The sequence below is a fragment of the Spodoptera frugiperda genome, chromosome 3 (assembly GCF_023101765.2).
Source record: "Spodoptera frugiperda isolate SF20-4 chromosome 3, AGI-APGP_CSIRO_Sfru_2.0, whole genome shotgun sequence".
Classification (NCBI taxonomy): domain Eukaryota; kingdom Metazoa; phylum Arthropoda; class Insecta; order Lepidoptera; family Noctuidae; genus Spodoptera; species Spodoptera frugiperda.
In genome coordinates, this window is record NC_064214.1 from 1,427,993 (window position 1) to 1,450,147 (window position 22,155).

At 34.2% G+C, this 22,155-nt stretch overlaps 1 protein-coding gene across 3 annotated transcripts in view; it reads left to right on the forward strand.

Annotated features, from left to right (window-relative positions):
- The window catches only part of LOC118274238 (GRAM domain-containing protein 2A), a 73,143-nt gene that overhangs the window by 4,539 nt on the left and 46,449 nt on the right, over positions 1-22,155 (forward strand). For 2 of the 3 annotated variants that reach the window (XM_035591668.2, XM_035591669.2), the window contains exons 2-4: positions 17-141; positions 1,490-1,589; positions 9,219-9,329. In XM_035591668.2, the coding sequence (XP_035447561.2) occupies positions 17-141; positions 1,490-1,589; positions 9,219-9,329 (336 nt within the window). Of the gene's footprint in view, positions 1-16; positions 142-1,489; positions 1,590-9,218; positions 9,330-11,155; positions 11,390-22,155 lie in introns of those variants that run through there. The other variant, XM_035591671.2, reaches the window with a different exon arrangement.

Genomic DNA, 22,155 nt, shown 5'->3' on the forward strand with positions numbered 1-22,155 from the left:
AGGATTATTTGCGCAGGTTCAATCGTATTTTGCGATCGTCTGTGGCAAGACATTGGACCTTCTTTAAGAGGGCTCGGCCGGATTTGCGGTCAAGAGGACGCTCTGTGTCCGATACTGGACTTTGCGAGATCGTTGATGGTGGTGAGTACGCAACTTTTCTTTTTTTATGATGGCAAATGGAGTCTGTGTTTTGGGGAAGAAGATTAGGGAGTATGGAATATTTACTACTTTTTACTTCACTAAAACCACACCCCGTGGTCACCATTATCACTTATAGCGGAGTACATATCATCTCCTCTAAATAGATCAGCTTCAAAACCTTCATTGTTACGGCTTACGGCATCAACATACCCTTAGAAAATACCTATAAAAAATACAAACCCTTAGGTTTGTATGTGTTTATCTATAGATTGATGAATACATCTAATACAAAGTCATCACAAACAGCAAAAACGTTCACCAATTTAGGTTAATTTAATTAAGTTTAGGTAATAGGTCAATGTTATTTCGATAAATCGTCGTTTTTGATCTTCAAGATTGTCTTGTTTTTCTCTTCTTTATACGTGCACCGAGGATTGATACTGAGATGACAATGGACGTGCCTTATATTGCTCAATACTAAATATTGAAAAAATGCTATACCTAATAGGTAGATATAGGTACCTATCCAAGTATCCATTAAGGAAATACCAAATGAGATTATTTTTGTTTACATTCCTTTATTTAGGTAATCATACATTGTTACTACGTCCTATGTACTACGTACTTACTAACTTTAGTTAAAAATCTGATAAAATATAAATTGATGATGTTTTGTTATCAGCCATTATCTCCGGAAGTGATTTACATTCAGTATTTATCACCGTTCATTAGACACCTGCGGGTGACGTCACCTTATATCTCAGTTCAGCACTTAATGCTTATCTCTTCGTGTGTAACAATATGCAATCAATAATTGGCTAAAGTTTAATATCCGTTGCTGTAATTTTCAAAAAAAGGTGTAGATTTTGGCTGAACTGTAGATTCTTATGGCAAAAACTTTTTCAATTCTATTGTAGGTTAAAGAAAAACCACATTAGAAGAAGAGAACCACACCAGGGAACTCTAGACTGTAGGTAGTCTAGTCTAAGAATTTAACCGTGCCGTCACGTATAAGTAACTTATTGAGAAACTCCGACATATTACTTTTGTCTATCAAGTCAAAATTTTTTGGGTCACCAAGAATTACATAAAACCGTCAAAGACCAGACGAAAGTCTTGTTTTATAGAGCCTTTCCAATCCATAAGGAATATAGTTAGGTACCCATAAGTTTCTAATTCTAACTCTACACATTGCCAAAAACTTTTTAGAAAAGCTCATTTCTCACTGTCAGTTTAAACAAACTCAATCAGAGAATGAAAGAAACTTCAACTTCACCAGACGCGTGCAATTTCCAGCCTCTTTAAACAAATGAATGGCCATTATCTTAACACTTTTCTACGCCCACAGGTCCAGACTTGGCGTACCTGGACATCCCTGGTATAACTCCGAGACGGTCGCTGCAGACATTTGGCAAAGGATCAAATGGCGCCCCCTCGCTCTTCATCACGTGAGTAGCATCCCAAGACTGTTATTGACTCTGTATTGCGTTGTGGGTTAGCGTTTGGTGTGTTTACTGTTGGTTTTGATAGGTTTACTAGTCTGATTTGGATTAGAGCTTTTTTTAAAGGGGGAAAATCATATGACTTCTCCCACATTGGGTGAGGCGAAGGCGAGGGAGACTGTTGTGTGTTTGTAGCTGTTTCTTGGGTAGGAATTTCTGTAATGCTTGAGAAATAGAAAAGACTTGGTATCCCTCATTGTTAACATATTGCTACCTATATTTGTATAAGTATCTACTCAATTACATCTTCGTTGTGTCTTATTAGTTGTTACGTTCAGTTGTTATTTTTTTAAGCTGTTTATGTAAGTTAAATCTTCTGCTAACGTGCGAAAATGCTGTAAGCGAAGTGTCAGCGCGTGGACTGCACGCTTACAGCTTTTTTGTATTGACGTTATAAAATAAATCATAAGACAAAAAATTTAATGTTCAAATTTTAATGACAAGTTTATTGCTAGATTAGAGCGGTGCCATTAAAGTGTCATATATTCTTTAATAAGCTAACCAATTTTAGCAAGAAAATGACAATCGTATGTGTCTATTTTCTTAGTTAGTATTTTACTAGTCGCTAGAGGAAACTCTAGACTGTACTCTAGCCAAACAATTAGCCGTGCAGTCACGTATAAGTAGCCTGTCACTCTGTTACGCAGAGCCTTGACCTTAGAACGTAGTGTTAATATCAAGCTATTTATATTTTTCTCTACACACAGTACGTAACAACATGTGCAATTTACATAATATTTATTATATTACGTCTACCATTAGTAGATGTAATTCTTCTGTGTTGGAAAGGAGAAAGAGTTCGTAGCAGTAGATAAGTACCGACCCGCAGTTGCAGACAATAGGTTACCGGGGCTTCGGCTAAAAGCAGAAGAAGAAACGGGGTGATTCTTAGTCAGTAAGAGTTTGACACTCTCTCGTCTTACCTAAGGCTGGAGAAGACATTGGATGGTTTTGCATCGTCAAAAAAAGGCCTGGTGCCTCTGGTTCAATTTCTGGATCGGACAAAGTAAATTATCATGGTAGAATGAGCATGGAATCTTGAATGGTGAACATAATTATAAAACATCTTTACTTAGGTACGTTTACTTAACACAATCCTACATGCAAATGACTGTAGATTCTCTGGCTTTAGATAACACATCGATAAAACGATTAAGCTATTGAGCTTATACGCACTAACTAGATAAGTTTCCAATTGTTTTGCACGTGTTTCTATACCTATACCTAAGTTCTACAACCATTGTTGTTTTCTTTTCGTAGGTACTTCATATAACCAATCATTTTTATTTTATTTATTTTTTTTAAGTGGGGAAAATCATTTAGACTTCTCAGACTCTTACTGACTAAAAACCACAGCATTCCTACTCCTGTGTTTCCTAGTCGGAGCCCTGGTAAACCCGCTAGGTAGTCCGCAGCTCCACATATAACCAAACTACAATTTAAAAACATTGTATCTTACCCGGTCAATTAATGCTTCTACAAAAGCTGACATAAGTCTACGTAGATTAAACACAGAACCGCATCGTAAACGGCCAAAAGTAATATCCTGTAAAATGTCAATAAAAACCAAAACGAAATCAAATTTTCCGCCATAGCTTCTATCATACATATGATTGCAATCAATATTGTGCGCAATGCACCACTGCGCATGTTTCCCTAGGACCTCCATGTGAAAGTGCTAACTTCAACTTACAATGTAGGGTGATAAAGTGGTTTTTTGTTTGGAGTAGGGGACACCCCAGATGACAGCCCGCGGTGTAGAGTGGATGGACAGTTTGCACTGCCTGTATTGTGTAGTCTGAACAAAATACGTAATATTAACATAATACTAGCGATATCTTCACCGTGTTATCACAGAAAACTGTGGTTTTACAAACAAATAACTTGTGTTTCAGTGATTCTGTGTTGTGACTTACGAAAATTGTATAATATCTTTAAAATCTTTTGTAATTCGACGCTTCCCGTTGTAAGAGTGTTGATTTAATCTGTTCGAGTGTTTAATATTCACTTAGATACTTAATTACGCATTAATCGATGGTATGGTTTTTTGTTTAAAACATTTCTGATGTTAAATTTTTTAGTGGATTTTTGTGAATAATTTTATCAAGTCACTTAAGGCCCTTATTCTATAATTAAACCAGTGAACTCGTGAAATGAAATAATCTGTTAGGGTGGGACAGATATAACGAATTAATTTCTTAGCTTTATACAGCCTAGCTCGTGTTCTAAGTTTAATTATGACCATAGACATGAGGAACGCCGTATAATAAAAAAAATAAAAAAACAAATAGCTAATATTATGGTTAATTTCCATTGTCGTTTATTCTCCTTATAAATAATTCCATAATAAATACGAGGTGAACTAAAGCCAATCAGAAATGTGACATCGCATTATTTATTCTTAATTTCCTCATAACTGCTTACAAATAATATTTCTTGTAATAATACCTAGTTAGAATGCCAAAAGATTCTTTACCTTTACATAAGTATGTAATGTTTTTACCGTAACAAATTCTTAAGCGAAGTAATCAACATTGTTTAGATTTCTATAGCCGTGTTTTATAATGGCTTCCGTATTCTCTTTATTACTACTTAACGAAAGTTATTGTTCTAATTTATATTTCTATTAGGCTTAGAGTCAATGCATTAATATTTATCTAAGTTTTATAGGTACAAAATATCAAAATTATTGTGTAAAAAAAAAAGCTAAAATATTTCGTATAGAATCCAAAATTAACAAAATTAAACAAATAAAAGAAAAACAAAATAGAAATTAAACTGCAATAAAACAATTTATTTTGAAAATAGAATGCCATTAACATATTGACCGATAAGAAAAAAAGAAAGCAAGCATAACTATAGTTCGAATTTCGAAAGCGTCGAAAAAATTTTTATAATTTTTTTTTTTTTGGCCAGTGTGAGATCCAGGCTTTCAATACTATGTTGTAGATTTATTAATGAAAATGAATAGTATATGTAGTATGTACGCATAGTGTCATTGTATGTAATCCAATGAACTTGTATGTCATCTTTATTCTCTAACGGTAACATTATATGCACGTCTTCCGTAATCTAGTTCAAAAATACCCATCGCATAGTACAATGTGACCTTTGAAACAAACTCATACTCACTGGAATTAGTTGCACTTATTCAAACGGAAAATTTATTTTATGAGAATTTCCGCAAAGTCCTGGTATTCATATTTATTGGTTTTAATTGTTCCTGTATAGTCATATGGCTCGTGTATTGGTTTACAGTAAATTAATTTTAATTGGGAGGGAAATTAAGTTGAAAATTGACGCACCAGTATTTTTTATTGAAAATAAAAAGGTATGAAAAGTCTTTTAAAAAAAGAATCGCTAAATTGCCTCTTGTTGAGTGATGTCTAATTATTACGAATGGGTTAATTCTCTTTTACTCTCAGATAGTCTGCCAAAAATAACATTGTGTATTGAATCTGGCACATTCATTGGTTTTTTTGTAACAGACACCGAAATAAAAACAGATGCGTCTGTGTGATAGTTATTTGATAACGTCGGGAATTTACAAGCATTAGAAATGTCAAAACATTATTTACAATGTCTAAATTGCGAAATTCTCAAGGTTTTATTCGTGTATTCATGGTCATTGTCAGTTTTATTGAAGTCAAAAGTTACTTATATCTAACAGAACAGGAGGTGTACTCTAAATCAACGAAAAACGAAGTTTCGTTCGAAACTTCGTAGATTTCGTACTACAATTCTATGTAACCTTGAATGAGTATCTAACCTATTCTTATTCCTAGAGATATTGTCACAGTAACCGCCGTATTTAGATCTATTTAATGATTACTTAACCCGTTCTTTATCAATTAACGGCATCAAAATCGGAACAAAATCGTTACTAAGGAATAGTTTAAGTAAACATTAACTGACTTTGATTGATTAATTTAGAGATCATTATAACATAGCAGTCCTTTTTTTGAATTCTTCAAATAACGGGCTTTAAGTCGTCTCTAACAATCCTTATCGACAATTTAACTACAACTGAAACTAGATAACTTAATAAGCTAGAGAACAATTTTACAAAAACCTATCAGGGCAACCTACACCAAACTCTCTTCTATAAATTTTTTACTTAAGTAGAAAATAACTACAATTTACAACAAGCACTAATTAATTTTCATTAACACACCCCAGGTATCTTGTAAAGCAAAATTAATCAGCATAATGGAATCGGCCATGTCCAAACTAGAAGTGATTTAAACTATGTCCAAATATATGAAAGTGAACAACTAACATAATACTGTGTGAGAAACGTGTATATAAAATACCAAGTCATTAGTCGGCTGAAGAGAATATTTCGGTAAGTTGTTCAAGAAAGTATCTTAATTAGGTAACGTTAAAGTACTTTTTAAGTTGTCTCGAGACCTTCCTTAATCGGGAAGGTTTCGCGGATTGATTTTTTGTAAAAGTAGGCGTTTAATTTGTTACTGTATGAGTATGATTGGTAAAAGTAAAGCATTATGTACCATGTTTAAGTACTTTTGTAAAGATCAAAGAGGGTAGTGATTTTCCTTAAAGGTATTTAAGTTAATGACAAATTCTTCGTCAATTCTTTAAATAAGTATCATAAATACCACCATATTATTAAAGGAAGGAAAATCGCTGTCCTTGGTACATAATTAAATGCAGTTATTTATTCATGAAGTATGTAGTCGTCAATTAACTGTAAAGAACACCATAGTAGGATTTAAATATGATGTTATTGTTTATTATTAAGTATTTGATAGAAGCTTTGGGTTGGCTGCAGACTTAACAGTAAATAATATCTTTGTTTATCTACATAAAACTCTTTATTCCCTTCTTTAAAAGCATTTTATCGAATAAACTGCAATATCGATAGTTCGTAAACACGAGGGCAATCAATCACTACCCCTCTATAGCCATAATATCATAAAATACTGGCTGACTATCGACGTTCCAAGGATAATGCTTTTAAAACTTATTTATGTAGCTACCATAAACAAGTACCGACATTATCTAAAATATAACATAAAAACAGATAGCGAACGATTTGTTCGTATTAATAATTCGATAAACGAATTAATATTGGTCATGAAATACAAAATATTATACTTAAAAGCAGTTTTCTATTTAATTTTTTATCGTTTTTAGTAAATGAAAATTTTCCCGCTAAAATTTGACATTAAAACTGTCATGTCTGCGGTCAGCCATATGCAATTCATGCCCTTATTATTTCTAGGTAATCGGCATGGAGTGTGACAAGTATATCCCTTACCATATAACCGAGACTTAGTGCCTGCTTGCGGCTTTTTGAGAGCTTATAATGCCAAGGTACTAAGTAAGCATGTGCATGATTTTTGTGACATAGAGTAGTTGCTGTATATCTGCTCTGAATTCTCTGTTTTGTTGCACTAACCTTTACCTATTACCTAAATTCCTTAAGTCATTTCTAGTATTTTTTCATCTACATATTGCTTTTGTTCATTTATTTTGTCGACGTTTATTCTAGTTATTTTATGAATGTTTGCAGTTTTAATTTTGTCTTTCATTTCATATAAAGGAGATTTTTCTGCTCGTAACTTTATCTCGTAAACTCTAACTAACTTTATCTCTGTTGCTTATTTCACTTCTTTGAAAATTATCTTTTCATGATAAAATATACAAATGAAGGTGTAAATGATCATTGGTGATTTAGGGACTAGTAATTATCAACGTTCCCTGTACATGTTTCCTTAAAATGTATACTTAAACAAAGAATGTCTATCTAATTAATTCGTGTAGGCTAGCACTGGCACAACCCTAATCAATGTTAAGAACAATTTTCTATCTTATGACAAATATAACGTTTTTTTTTCAACAAAGCTATATTCCATTATGATATAAGCATAGGTTTATCTTTATCTTTATCTTGTATCTAAACACATACATATATGATATGTATAGCTAGATATATCGTCCCAGTGTTTGTTGATGTTCACATCGTGTCTTTTGTGTTCCATCTCACAAGTAGAGCGGCCCACTTGTTCCTATACAAGTTGCGTCTTTTGCAATTTTGTTTGATGTGTGCTAGCTGGTAGCTGAACGTTTTCACTTGACTCTGGTCTTATAGTCTTGATGGTTGATACACCACGACACGTGTTAGAGAAAAAAGTGTACATTGTACATGATAGATCATACAACGGATATTCTTTATAGACTTTTTTTTTCTTTCATAACATAAACTACCTATAAGTATTGTTATGTAATTTGACTGCACGTAATTTAAAATTTAATTTATTTATAAATACTCAATACTTTTTGTTGGACAACAATTTTTTTTTTGGCTGCCGTGCAACGTGTAGCGGGTTTGATTCCCGCACGAAGTAACTCTGTGTGATCCACAAATTGTCGTTTCAGGTCTAGGTGTCATGTGTATGTGAACTTGTAAGTTTGTAAAATCACACACGACACAGGAGAAAATCCAAGTGGGGGCAACGAAAAAAATATGTGCCATAGACAATGCTATGTTAATAGACTTTAATGGACGCTATGTTAATAGCATTTTCTATGACTAACATTTTAGTATGCACTATTTAGATACTAATCATAACCCAAACCAACACACATTTTGTGTTTTAAATCCTTCGTCTTAGAATCTAGCCTTCTAGTACCTACCTGAAAAGCTAAGAAGGTTATTGTCAATCTATATGTGCACAATTTGTAACTACGTGCTCGTACCTAGTCTTCTATAGCAAAAAAGGTCTCCTCTAAAGAATTTGAAAAGGTTTCACTTAATTGAAGCTTAAAAGTTACCTTTTCAGGCATCTGTATTAAATTTATATTTTTATTTTATTACTCATTTTTATGGTTTTGTTCGCTTGTATTTTTATTTTATCATAAATACCATATTATCATCAATGTCAACCGATCAGTTCATTGTCGATCGATAGATATTTACTGTCTATTGGTTCTACCTGCACTTTTTATACCTGATTTTATCGGACACTTAAACAAATAATTGCCCTTGCGTTATATGCCAGGAAAAATATTATTTTACTTTTTCCGTTCAATGATTATTAAATGTGTGATACAATCTATGAGCAATTAAGTATTTATAAATTTTGTTCATTTTGTAGACTATTAAGCTTGACTGAATTTAATCCTTTTTCTAATTTTAAACAGTTATTTCCTTAGAGCTAAAAATTAATGGGAATTGACTATATCGAATTTAATTACGTCTTTCTTACTTGAATAATACTGCTATAGATGTTACATACATTAAAATACAAAAAAAAAAGATGTTACATAGATATATTACCTATCTGTGCTATTAAGCTAGCCACTTATAGGAGTGGAAACTATTTATGATCTTCTTTTGTTTATATGAAAATATATTCAGTGTGCTTCTGACTATTTGTTTTATTCACATTTCGGCTATATATATTTAAAAATATATAACACGATACACAAGAAAAAAATTACACTAATCCTTTTAGATTTGCAGATTATACCAAGCCTCTGTAATCAGCTAAGAATTTCTTCTATTTTTTACTGATTTTCCTTGATATCCTGATGTGATGTTCTGCGTAGGTCGGCGGGAGGGTCGAGCAGCGTCGGTGCAGAGGAAGCGAGTGACGGCAGCGACGCTGAGCGACCCCGGCGAGGACACCATCTCCGTGTCCCCACTCCCGCCCTTCCACAGTAAGTACTAAAGCATAATTATTAAAAAAAAAAAATTATACATTATAAGTGTCTTGTCTTTACGTGGAGGACTAAGGGGAGGCCTTGGAGGCCGTGGAGGCCTTTGTTCAGCAGTAGACGTCTCTCAGCTGATGATGATGATAAAGTGTTTTTAGTCCACCGGGTTTTACATGTGTCTAGATCCGTCTAGCTCGTGTCAATACTAGCCGTCTAGCTCGTGGAAGTCGGCAATATGGGAGGTATTGACCGTGTGTTGTCAGTCCTGTAAAATAATATCCCAAAAGGGTCAATGTTTCCAAATATTGGGTAGTTCTTACTTTCCAGGTACCCCAAAAAATAGTCAGTGTCAAATTTTCGGTAGATTTTTCCTTCGTCTTGTTTACGTTGGGTTTTATTCGTCACAGATTATTTGGTTTGGTTTACATGGATCTTGAAATTAGATGAAAAGTAATTTTTTAAGTGCTTAAAACTTGAAATGGGATATCGATTTTGTTTTTCAACTTGTGTAATTGTAACAATTTAGGAAACAGTAGAAATTGATTTATTTGAAATTGACCAATTAAAAAGTAGATACGGTATTTCGTAATGTCTATCTACGATTTATTGAACGGTCACGCGACATAGGAAAGGTATTTAATTATAGATAAATAAGAGTTACTGGAAAATAGACCTTAAGGGTGTCTTAACAAAGTTCTCCATTTACATAGATACATACATAGGTCGTCTTAAAACGATGACTAGAAAAGCATGTACTGATAGGAAAACGACTTTAGACATCACTAACACAACTTGCTCTGCAAAATTCAACCTTACAAATTCAAAAATAAAGACTTTAATTCACAAACGAAACTGTTTATTTTCCGAATATTCGGTACGTCAAGTGTTGCAAATGCGTTTCAAGATCTCCACGCAAACACCAAACGTGGCTATTTCTTTTGAAACTAATCGTGTGTAAAATCAATTTGAGACACCAAACACGACGCTGGGTTTCTATCACCAACCTTGGCAGAATAAAGAATAGAGAAAAGGAAGTATTGTTTATTTGTTGATATTGTCTATTTTTGCAAAGCATGTTTGTCCTCGTCACCATGGTCTTAGGCTTTATTTTTGATGGGGAAAATCATCCAATAACTTCCTACCTACCTACATACCTTGGTCCAGACGAGAGGGTGGCGAGCTACCCTTGCTCGCCGTCCTTAAAGCCGCTCTTATGGTGGCCGGAGATCGTCGTGCGATCCCCGACACCCGGAGTGTCGCTCGCGACGGCTGGGGCGTGAGGAGGTTCGTTTCCTTACGCGCCCCGCCTCCTTCTTAGCTAGCATGACTGCTTCGCAGAAGGGTCTTTGGCTACTATACTTAATTAAGGTATTGTGTCCTCTAGGTTGCAGAGGGCGTTCACTTAAGAGTCATAATTTATAGACAGAAAAATATAATTATTTCAATAGTTACAAAAAAATTGGGGTTCGTTGAATTATGTAAATATGAGGTTTTTTAATCATCGTCATTTTCTTGAAGGTCTTATTTTAAAGCAAAAAATAACATTAAGAAAAATATTACTGCAGTAAGCACTCACAGTCAAAAACGTTAGAACGTACGTATACCTAATAACTTCGCGTTAGTCAGTGTTCGACGATAAAAAATATTTCTACCTAACTGGCATCAGTCACAATAATAATTTAAACAAATACAGTACACACTGTATTTACACATTTTCCGCCATATCTCAAAACGTAAATACGAAATAGAAACCATAGAGATAAGGGCGCAGCATTCATTTGGTTACCAACCTCTTATCATATAAAGATCGTGTAATGCAATTGTACGTGTAATGTTGCTAATGTTGCTTACAATGACATTAAAAAATAAATGTTAAATCGTGAGTTTTTCAAGTTTATATGCAGTGTGTTTGTGCAAATGGAAAAGAATGTTGAGAAAAATAGTGTTGTGCGAACCGTACGTTGGTCGTTGCGTAGGGAGAGCTTGCCCCTAGCTCAGTTCAGGCAGGCCTTAATAAAAGGCAGTCGGAGTATTTCCCCAGACAATTTACTTTGGCGACGGCGGTAAGTTTGATCGAAATTTTCGTCAATCAATGTTTAGGTTAACAATTGAACGTTAGCTTGACATGAGATGTGGGCGTTTCGAACATGATTTGTTTTTTTTTTTTATTGATTCGATATTCAAATTCAATATTGCTTTTTATGCCTGCCAGTCTTCGAGTTTTGAATTTAAATAAATACTTTTTCGATTTACAATTATTATTCTTTGTCGTAATTTTTCCATGTTGCGTGGTTGTCTGTTGTTTCCATTTTTCTTACTTTAAACTTATCATTAATCATTTTGTATATCTAATTTGATTACTTTCCATTCATTTAAATGCATTGTTCCTTAACTACATCAATAATTACTTATAACGAATGGAAAAATATATAATAAGTACTAATCTAAGTATATAATTTTATGGTAATTAATACAATAATCGTGACTAATTTCTTATTATATAATTCATTCTTTATACTGGCAATACTCTCTACCTATTATATTTGTGTGTTGCCAAAATTAAGCTAACTATTTAGGTATTATGTCACGTAAACATTTGATTTGATCTCACTGCTACCTTGAATTCCTCTTATAATCACGAAAAGACATCGTGTGAACAAAACAATGTAAGTTACAATGTAAACAGTGATAACTGTTATCTATCAGAGAGGGTATCAGAGTCAGTATTTAGATTATCTATTTACAAACATCTATTATTTCATTTGACCCTAGCAATTATGTAATACGTATTAAGGTCTGGGGGTCGCGTGTTGCATTGATCTACAAATAATTTATATTCATGAGTATAATCTCATGCTCTTATATACTACGTATAGTATATCCATGTATTAATTAATATAATATATAAAACTGAAGAATTTTTTTGTATGTTAGAATGCGATAATTTTTGGAACTATTGGTTCGATTTGAACATTTATTTTTGTGTTAGATAGAACATTTATCGAAGAAGTCTATATAATATAAAACATCACGCTACTACCTGTAGGAGCCTAGCAGAGTAAAATCACGCGGGAGAAGCTAATCTACAATAACTTTAAAATACTAAAATATAGGTAGGGATTGGTACTTTACAAGCTAAAACCATAAACTAATAGTACACTACTATTAATGAGATAAAAGCTTATTTATTTACGCGTACAATTCCGAAACAGCTGATCAAATTAAGATTGATTTTTGCATAGAGATAGATAAATAAAAACGTCTGAAAGCGAGCAAAGTCACAGGCAATAATTACTAGGAATTAAACTTGACCCTCTAGGTTCATCGATGATGAAAGGGAAATGATTAATGATTGGTCAGCGACTTTGCTGAACACGAGGGTGACACGGATTTGTCATAATATGCTCTATTCTTGTAACATGATGACTTAGAATGTATCGTAGCTGTTAGTTTATAATCACTGTTTTTAGTCGTGACTTCTGTATTGCATTGTATTGTAGTTGATGCCTATTTGCTGTGGACTGCTTAGCGGGTTACCGAAGCTCCGGCTTGAAAAGCAGGAGTAGGAATGGGGTGGTTGTTGGATGATTTTTCCCCCCGCAAAAAAGGAGCCTTTAGGTAGGCACAAGGCAATCTCCTGAAAACTGTTATAAATCTTTTACTAATTGCTAATATGTATAAAGCTGAACTACAGGTCCGATTTAAAAATCTTTTTGCCTTGGATAGTGCATTTATCGAGGAGGGTATAAGCTACGATCAATAGGTGCCGAGCAGAGAGGGTGAAACTGTTAACCGTGCGGAATTACTAAGTATTAACTATTAATACCTAGTTAGTATATACTATACATATTTTCCTTAGAGTGAATGCGTATCTGCGTACCAAGAAATTTCTTGTATAAAATTTACGTTTTCCTGGTTGAAAGATTAAAATAAATATTTTCATTTCATATCAATTTAGTTATCTCTATGTATCTACGTTCTCGGAAAAAATATGTAAACAGTTTACATAATTTATATACTGAGAAGAGATTATAAATATGTGTGGTAATGAAAAAATACTACGCTGTTATATATATCGATGCCATAATGTCAAATCTTCGGTAGGGACTATTTTATTTTGTTTCATCTTATTATAACATACAGCTGAAGAGTATGTTTGTTGGAACGCGCTAATCTTCGGAACTACTGGTCCGATTTGAATCATTCTTCTTGTGTTCGATAGTGCATTTGAAATGAAAAAAAAAAAACACACTACGACCAATATGAGCCGGTCAGTGGGTGTAAAATTAATTGTCTTTTTTACGCCTCTGTAACAATTTGAATATTTCTTTTTATATTGGATAATCCATTTTTTGAGAAAGTTTGAGCCTATAAAACGTCACGATACGATCAAAAGGAACCTAGCAGAACAGGTAAAATCACACGGAAGTAGCTAGTAGCACATAAAAAAGGAGTATCTTCCGATAAGTCACAAAGTCACAAAGATCTTGTTGTGGTTGGAAAGAAATGTCATTAACTTTTTATATTTCACATGAAAACAGCAGCTGAAACCATTAAACGTATGGGCTGTGTAACCATGAACTACATCTGATTAATTTAATACATTTTATCATCATCACGCGTATAAAACATACAGAATTCTCAGAATCGGTAATGCAAGATGAAATATTTGAATCGTGACTAATCTTCAATCGGTACAAACACATTTATTTGTATATAAATATATCAATGTACGTTCCATTACCTACCAATCAATTCAAATTATGTACCAATGAGGTTACGCGTCTAAGTTTAGATGCATTCCACAAATTCTATTGCAATATTGCTGATTTCTGTTTGTTGGTTAAACCTCGAAATTCCTTTTAAAATAAAAAGTCTAGTTGCTTAATACATTGCGGGTATTGTTTGGACCAAGGCGAAGAAATGAAACAATAGTCTACCATACTGTGCGCTCTTTAGTATTAGGTGCGAGGTCTAGTGTCCAATTTTTACGTCTTTCCGTTTCATATAGTAAGTATAATATAAGATTATCTACGGAAATAATCTATTGAAGTTTTAGAAAACAAGTAACATTAGTTTGATTCATATTTTTCCAATAACAAACGATCGCACAATACGATAAATGGTAAACAAAACAAGAATAAATCCACAGCAACTTTAATTAAATCTCCCACAAAAAACATTGAAAACGAAATCAACAGAGTACTCATTATCATTAAGCACATTGTCATAATTATTGAAAAAACAGACGCTCCTTTAATTCACAATGCAGGCATTGTTCCCGCGTTCATTCTACCATAAAAGTCCATTCGTTGTTTTATTGGATAGCCTCGTCCCATTTCCAATAAGCACTCGCATTAAGGTATGCCTTATGATAAGCCGACCTAGTAGAAATGAGGTTAAATTTCCTGCAACCCGTAGAAAAGGATATGTACTATGTAAAAGATGTATATCTTTTAGATATATGTCTATGTTAAATATATATACATAGTATGAGGTAGGTATTAGGTATGAGTCTGAAAAAAAAAGGTGGTGTAAGGTCTCAAAAGATATTCTGTTTACCCAACGGAAGATTGCGTCCTTGGAGCATATTCAATATTTAAAAAGCTCGGACGCATGGAGTACAATATAAAATGAAGATAGTATAAGTAGAATATAGATGAGTACAATACGTGATACATACCGTCTCCCTGTATTATCTATAGTGTTAAGTCGGTTTAAATGCTTATTAAAGAAAGAAAATACTAAATCGCATTTGTATTTTAATTTGTTTTAAATTATTTCTGGAATTATTTAAAATGGAAAGTGGCCTATGTTCATCAGTAGACGTCTTATGACTGATATGATGATGAATTTAATATGATGATATGATGTGCCAACCTGCATTGAGCAAGCGTGGTGATTAATGCTCAAACCTTTTTTATGCGAGAAGAGAGTTTAGTGGCTACTAATAGGCTTTTGATATGATGTCCATTTAAAATCACGCGATCTGGGTTACATCTCATTAAAATACATGGGGGCGAATGTGACCGGCGCTAGAGGTGGATTTAAAATCACCCGATTTTTCTGACAGTGAAAGTCATTACGGAAGGCATTTTGTGGCTGAAATGATCATGATAATAATGAGCCTATGATATACATTTAATTTCTTCTCTAGTTAGATTGTCCTCCTTTCCTTTATAATCCATGTTACGAAGGCCTTTCATCTTTAATCCAAGGATTCTTGAAGGTCTGAATAGGGTAGCTAAGCCTGTCTGATGATAGATATTACATTATGTATGAGGCTCTTCCCTCTGACATAAGGTTTCCACATCGATGCATTTGAGAAGCCGTGAAGGTTATTAAAGAAGTTAGTTTGTTTTATGCATTTTTAAACGACGTTAAAGAAAGATTTTTCAAGGTTTTAATGTAACCTTTTAAATCTATCTATCCGCCTTTTCTAGGTCTTCTTTAATATCATCTACATAATAGTTGCTATTCATTAATTTGAATTCTGTAATGTAAGTAATCCCACGCATCACCTTCACTCACATTTACTTACTTAGTAATTGAACAAACCTGTCTACTAGTAGATGGCCACAATTTTCCATGAATAGCAATGTGCTGACGAAAATAACTTTCCAGGGTAAGGCTGTGCACACACTTGACCTAATTTTGCAGCAATGAGTGATAAGTTAACTTTGTAGAGAGGGTATTGAATTATATTATAAACAGTGTGACATTGCAGTTTGAACAAAAAATGCAAGTTTGAAACTCACGTTCTATCTATTTTTTGTGAATTATTTTAGAGTCACGACAGTGCTTAAATTATAAAACTAAGTACTTTTGAAACAATAATTATCATTTTTATATTAAAATTATTGATAGGTTAATACCACTTCCACTATTCATTGTGAAATATGAGCCTGAAATTACGTAATTTTCTAGATATACCTGAACACTAATTATATCTACTATAGGCATAGGCTACTTTACAATACCAGCATAAATAACAAATTAGCATAAAAATGGTTGAAAACAACGACCTCGCTACACTTATCTTGATAGGTGCAAATACCGCAATAATCGTTCCTTAGTTAAAGGCTATAATACCTATTACCTATATGCTAATACGAACGGCAAAATACATAAGAGTCGGTCATACGTGTTGTTGACCAATTGACACTGCAGTCTGACCTTTTCGGTCAATAAATTCAAGTCAATTTAGTGAAATATCACCTTTCGTATTCAATTTATACAAGCACTTAGTTTTAATAAGGTTTCATTAATGTGTGGGGTAACCGCCTTTGAAAAACGTGACTGAAAGTAGCTGAACATTAGTTATTTTCACTAGTTTTGTGAAGAGAAGCCCTTCACTGTAAGTCCTGGCTTAGAAATATGAGCATAGAATAAGGATGGTTGGAGATTCGGCGGATAATGTGTTCTGAAAACTAGACTAGTGAAAAAAAATAATACCTATTGATTAATCAAGGAAAATTATGACCAGTACTAACTTATGACTACCATATGTTTTCTACAATTGGTAACCGGCAATTATCTAACCGGTATTATAAACCAGTCCTTAGCAATTATTTTCGATACATAATCGTTACTATGGAATAGTTAAAGTCAATTCAATGTCTTTGAGTGAGGCAGTTATTCTCTGATACCAATTTTCCACTTTCCAGTACTATTTGAATACCTATTTCTATTAACCCTTGATATAAAACCTAAAGGTTGTGTAATACTTACGTAGGCCTACATAGGTAACCTACACATTCTAAGAATGGAAGTGGAGAACACTATTGAAACTTCATTGAAGTTACCTATTGACAAAAACTTTTGTTTGTACCGTTAAAGTTCAACCATTAAGTAAAGTTACCGAATTATTGTTAGCTTAGTGATATTTGGCAAACTTCCCACGACTGGAAACTAGTTAAGCGAAGTTACCAAATTTAGTTTCAAGTGGCCATATGTTACGTCCTAACTTGACCTTATACCTACACGGATGCAATCGAATCTAGATTGAATAACAAGAATCGATATAGTGAGCTAAAATTAACATTTTCATTTCTTTGGAAATTTGAGATACCTACCGCTTGATTTAGTACCTACATGGTCTCCTGTTTACTTAATTTGTGCGATTTTCCTCCTTATGTAACATCTAATATCTGCTAAATTCCCTTGCGGTTGATTCGTTACATTAAGTAAATAGGATCATCTCGATCTGTTTAGTGTCTAAACAGATTATACCTAGTTTCTATCTATTAGGAGCTATAAGCATTTAGGTAAACCACGCTTTCAACAACTAATGTTGAAACCCAGATAGAGAGGAAATAAAGAAGTTTTACTTAGTACACTTTTAATCAGAATTTAAGCCTACGAGAATATTCCGCTATCGGGGAGAATAATTTTGCTCTATTTCTCCTCGTAACTTCATTTGTAAGATAGGCTATTTAAATTCCAGGTAATCAAGTTTTAGTCACTCTGAAATACCGTTTGATATTTAACTAGACTTACGTAATTTTATTAGATTCGTACCTTCTTTGTCTTACTTAGAGATCATGTTACTAATTAGGTCTTGTCTTATCCTTATTGATTTTTCCATTTTCTTCTCGTCCCCTAATTTTCCCCTGAAGCATTTTTTATGGTATAAACCGGTAAACGAGCTGACGGATCACCTGCTGGTAAGTATTCGGTGCCGCCCATAGACACTCGAAGAAACACCTGAGGTGTTGTTGGGGAATCGGGGATTACGAAGATTGGGAAGGGGGTAATTGGACCTCCGGTAACCTCACTCATACAACGAAACATAACGCTAGCGTTGTTTCACGTTGGTTTTTCTGTGAGGCCGTCGAATTACTCCGAGTCTAGCAGGCCCATACTTGTAAACACAGCTAAAATAAACGTGCTAATCTAAAGATGGTTGTCAAAGAGTTTCATAATTGGCTGAATTTCCAAGTAGTGTAACCGTGTAGACTATTAACATACAAATAGCTATGCTTACTGCAGGTAAGGTAACTAGCGTTGCTTCACCACTAAATCACCATATACCACGCCAAGCGGAACCGATGCAGCCATCTCATTACCATTTTAAGTGTTGGTTTAGCCACCTAGAACGATTAATACAGTAAATAGACCACCTGCTTTTCTTCTAATAAAGCAACGTCACGCCTTTTATCCCCGAAGGGGTAGGCAGAGGTGCTCATTACGACACGTAATGCTGCTATACAATGTACACCCACTTTTCACCATTTGTGTTATAAGTCCCATGTAATAAGGGGTGAGCCTATTGCCATATACTGGACACAGTTCCAGACTCTGTGCTATTACTGAGAAATTTTCGAAAAACCGAAAACACCCCAGTAATACTTTGCCCGACCCGGGAATCGAACCCGAGACCCCTTGTTCAGCAGTCGCACTTGCGATCACTCGACCACCGAGGCAGTCACCTAGAACGATTAATACAGTAAATATACCACCTGCTTTTCTTCTAATCTGTTAAAAATATTTTGTAATAAAGCATTAACTGCCGAAACACAATTAAAGTCCAATCCTCCGCTAAGCGCCTCTCACTAGTATTCGACGTGGCAGTTTGGTCAATAAGCTTGTTCCCTATTACATGGAAACTATCGCATACCTGAGTGGCAGAAAGTGTAACATCTAAGGCACGTAAATTAATGGAGAAAGGCTCTACTAGTTTCGAGTCACAGAGGAACTCATGATTTTTAGTTAATTCTAAAGTGAACTTCTGTTTCACCGTCTGTAATACATTATTTACTAGGACTTTCAAGGTAAACATAATAATGCGTTTTATGTTTATCCGGCTAGAAAGAGATTTGTTTTGAAAGCCCAGCCTGCAGTGACGTAAGTAGACTGTCGCCGTTGTTTGTGCCAAGTGACGTGGCGACACTCCCTCACACGCGTGCCAAATATTCCTAACGTCATACACCTGCTGTGTCGGTATTAACCTATTGAACGCCGGAGTATGGACGAAAATACGTCTTGTTTAGCAATTCAATATCGATGGTGTAATTTAATTAGGAACTTATTTGTTTACTTACGTACATACATAAACTTAGGACTTTGTTTCGACAGATATTACAGCGCCACCTACTTAGATATTGTCGTACTTCCCTGCCTCTCTTAGTAATAGGTTAATTCATGCATCTGGTTTCATAATTATGCAATTTCATTAAATCCTTTATACTTAGGTGAACTGAGGCAGGCAGGAGGCTTATATTTTTAAAGTAGGTATATTTAAAAAATGTTATGGTATATTTTTATTTTCACGATATTTTGCGCAGGGCAAGATTCGTTTGTCATATTTAAATGACAGAGGCATTCCAAGGGTTATGTCTAGAATAGCGCGTGTTTTTAATCTTGTTACGATTATGTAGAATTTGCGTTATATCACGAGCGACTATTTTTCTTCAGACTGTAATTGCCTGACACTGTAATCCGGAGGCCGTCACGACACGTGACGTCTAGTAGTTATAAAAATACCTAGGTAAGGTATATAGACGCAATCCATTATAAGTTTTAATACTGTTCTAATAAAGTCGAAAGTCCATTGTTGGGAGTTTGGGGTAGTTTGATGAGCTGGTATCTATGAGTATTTATCTAGGTACATACATAATTATATTGTATTTACGCAGACGATTGATTAACTATTTTAAAAGTAAATAACACATTTGACCTAAATGGGCAATTAAATTGATTATCAAAACGGAAATAGTTGTGTGCGCAATAAAACTCAAGTACCAAGAAATCCATTACTTATAATGCCATCATTTATTTTTAAATATCTAGTTACTACTAAAATATAGTTTTAATTTTTTATCCTGAGGAAAACATTATAATGATATGCCAATAAACTAACTTAATTTATGGAAATCATAATATATTGGGTACGTTTGTCACGCTTTCATGCCTAAACCATTCAAGTAATTTGAAAGAATTTAGCAGAGTTCAGGGTGGGGATTCATTTGTCATAATATTGTTATTGGTACTTATGTATGAGACAATGGCGTTCAAGCGGTTAATTTTGGAACGGTGATGCATGTCATGTATTTTTATTTTGACCCAACTCACTTTAATGAATTTTTACCGTTTAGAGGTAACTGGCGTCTTGGATCATGGAGATGATGATATGATAATTAGAGTACTAAAAACCAGAATTTATTAACAAACATGTATGTAGGTACCTTTTTTGATGACGGGGGAAACCTTTAAAAGGCGCCTATCTTTTTGAGGAATATCTAGGGAGTGTGGGATTTTTACCTAACTAAAACCACCCCGGTGGTACCTTTAGCATCGACAAGGGGCACCGAGTCAAAGTCAAAGTCAAAGTCAAAATTATTTATTTCAATTAGACCAGGAAGGCACTTTTGAACGTCAAAGCAAATATAATAATATTAATAACGTCAGTCTATCGGTCAGTCCTCTAGTGAAGCTATTTGCTAGTTCCAAAGTGTAGATTCCTATGGAGAAGAACGAGCAAGAAACTCCATAGGTTACTCTTTTCCAATCAGATTCACAATACAATTCATGGTTACATTGTTTCGATTGCTTCAACTATGTGAGAACAATGTAAAACTAATATTTAGTCAAAGTGATAGAAAAAGAAAATAACCCTGAGGACAACAATCTTAATGCAGTCTGGAGCTGACCAGTCCCAGTTGACAGCGCCCGTTCACGAACATGACACGTACACCAGCACCGCCCAACTCAACCATGTCTTCTTATTAGACCTGCTATGGTGCAAAGCCTCGCTGTGCAAGTTGCAAGCCACCACGTGACCACTGTGCTACCGTCTTCCCTGAGGTCGCTGGATGGGTACCCAGAGGCCCCACTCTATGCACGTATTCACCAGCGGCCCTAAAGGTCCAAATGCAAACATGTAGGCACGTAAGATAATTTAAACTACAAAAGCATTATAACGAACTAGATTTCTTTAGTTAGTTAATAAGGTTTATGCTTATGGCCTGACCTGAATGCGTCAGTATATTTCCTAGTACTTGTCTAATATTAAATCATCTTGTATAGTTTTTTAACAGCCTAATGGCGGATGCTTCGTAGAAACATGCGTACGCAGATAATTGTTGTTAGTAGATAGATACATTATGAGAGGATGTAAGTAAGTAATACGTAAAAACAGTTTTTTTTATTCTGTTCGTGTTTTTAATTTTAGGTAATAAAAGTAGGTACTAAGTAGTTTAAAATAAAAGTAGGTACCTACCTAAATGAGTCATAATTTAAGGCCAAATCATAACAAACTAGGTATAATATTACTAACTGCGCAAAATAGGTACATTTTGTATTTCCCGTATGTATTTACACTAAGTATTCATAATGTACTTGATCGATATCGATTGTACCTACTTGGTGTGAGGTTTAACACTAACATATTAATATCGTAAACTATTTACTATTTATCAGTAAATAACACCTATATACCTAGTCTGCAGTTTAATAAACAGCCAGACGCGAAAAAAAGAGCTTTCGATCGTAATCGATTGTTTTGATCTCCTACGTTCGGAGTTCCGTAAACAACACCGTTTTAATCGATTTATGATCCCGGAATTTCTCGGTACTTGTTTTTCGCAAGCTATCATAACAAACCCGTGTTAATAAGAAGGTAGTCATCTAAGAAACTACTATATATTTAGAATTTACTGGAAATTTAAACTGAAAGAGACTAAGAGAGTACTTTGATGTTGTGATCCTGTTACGAATCGTCAGCGCTTCAGTAAATATTGTTCGCGAATATTCTCGTATTGTTTACACATTCTTAATGGATGAAATATTGATCATATTATACCTTACACGTGGTAGTAAAGAGGACCTC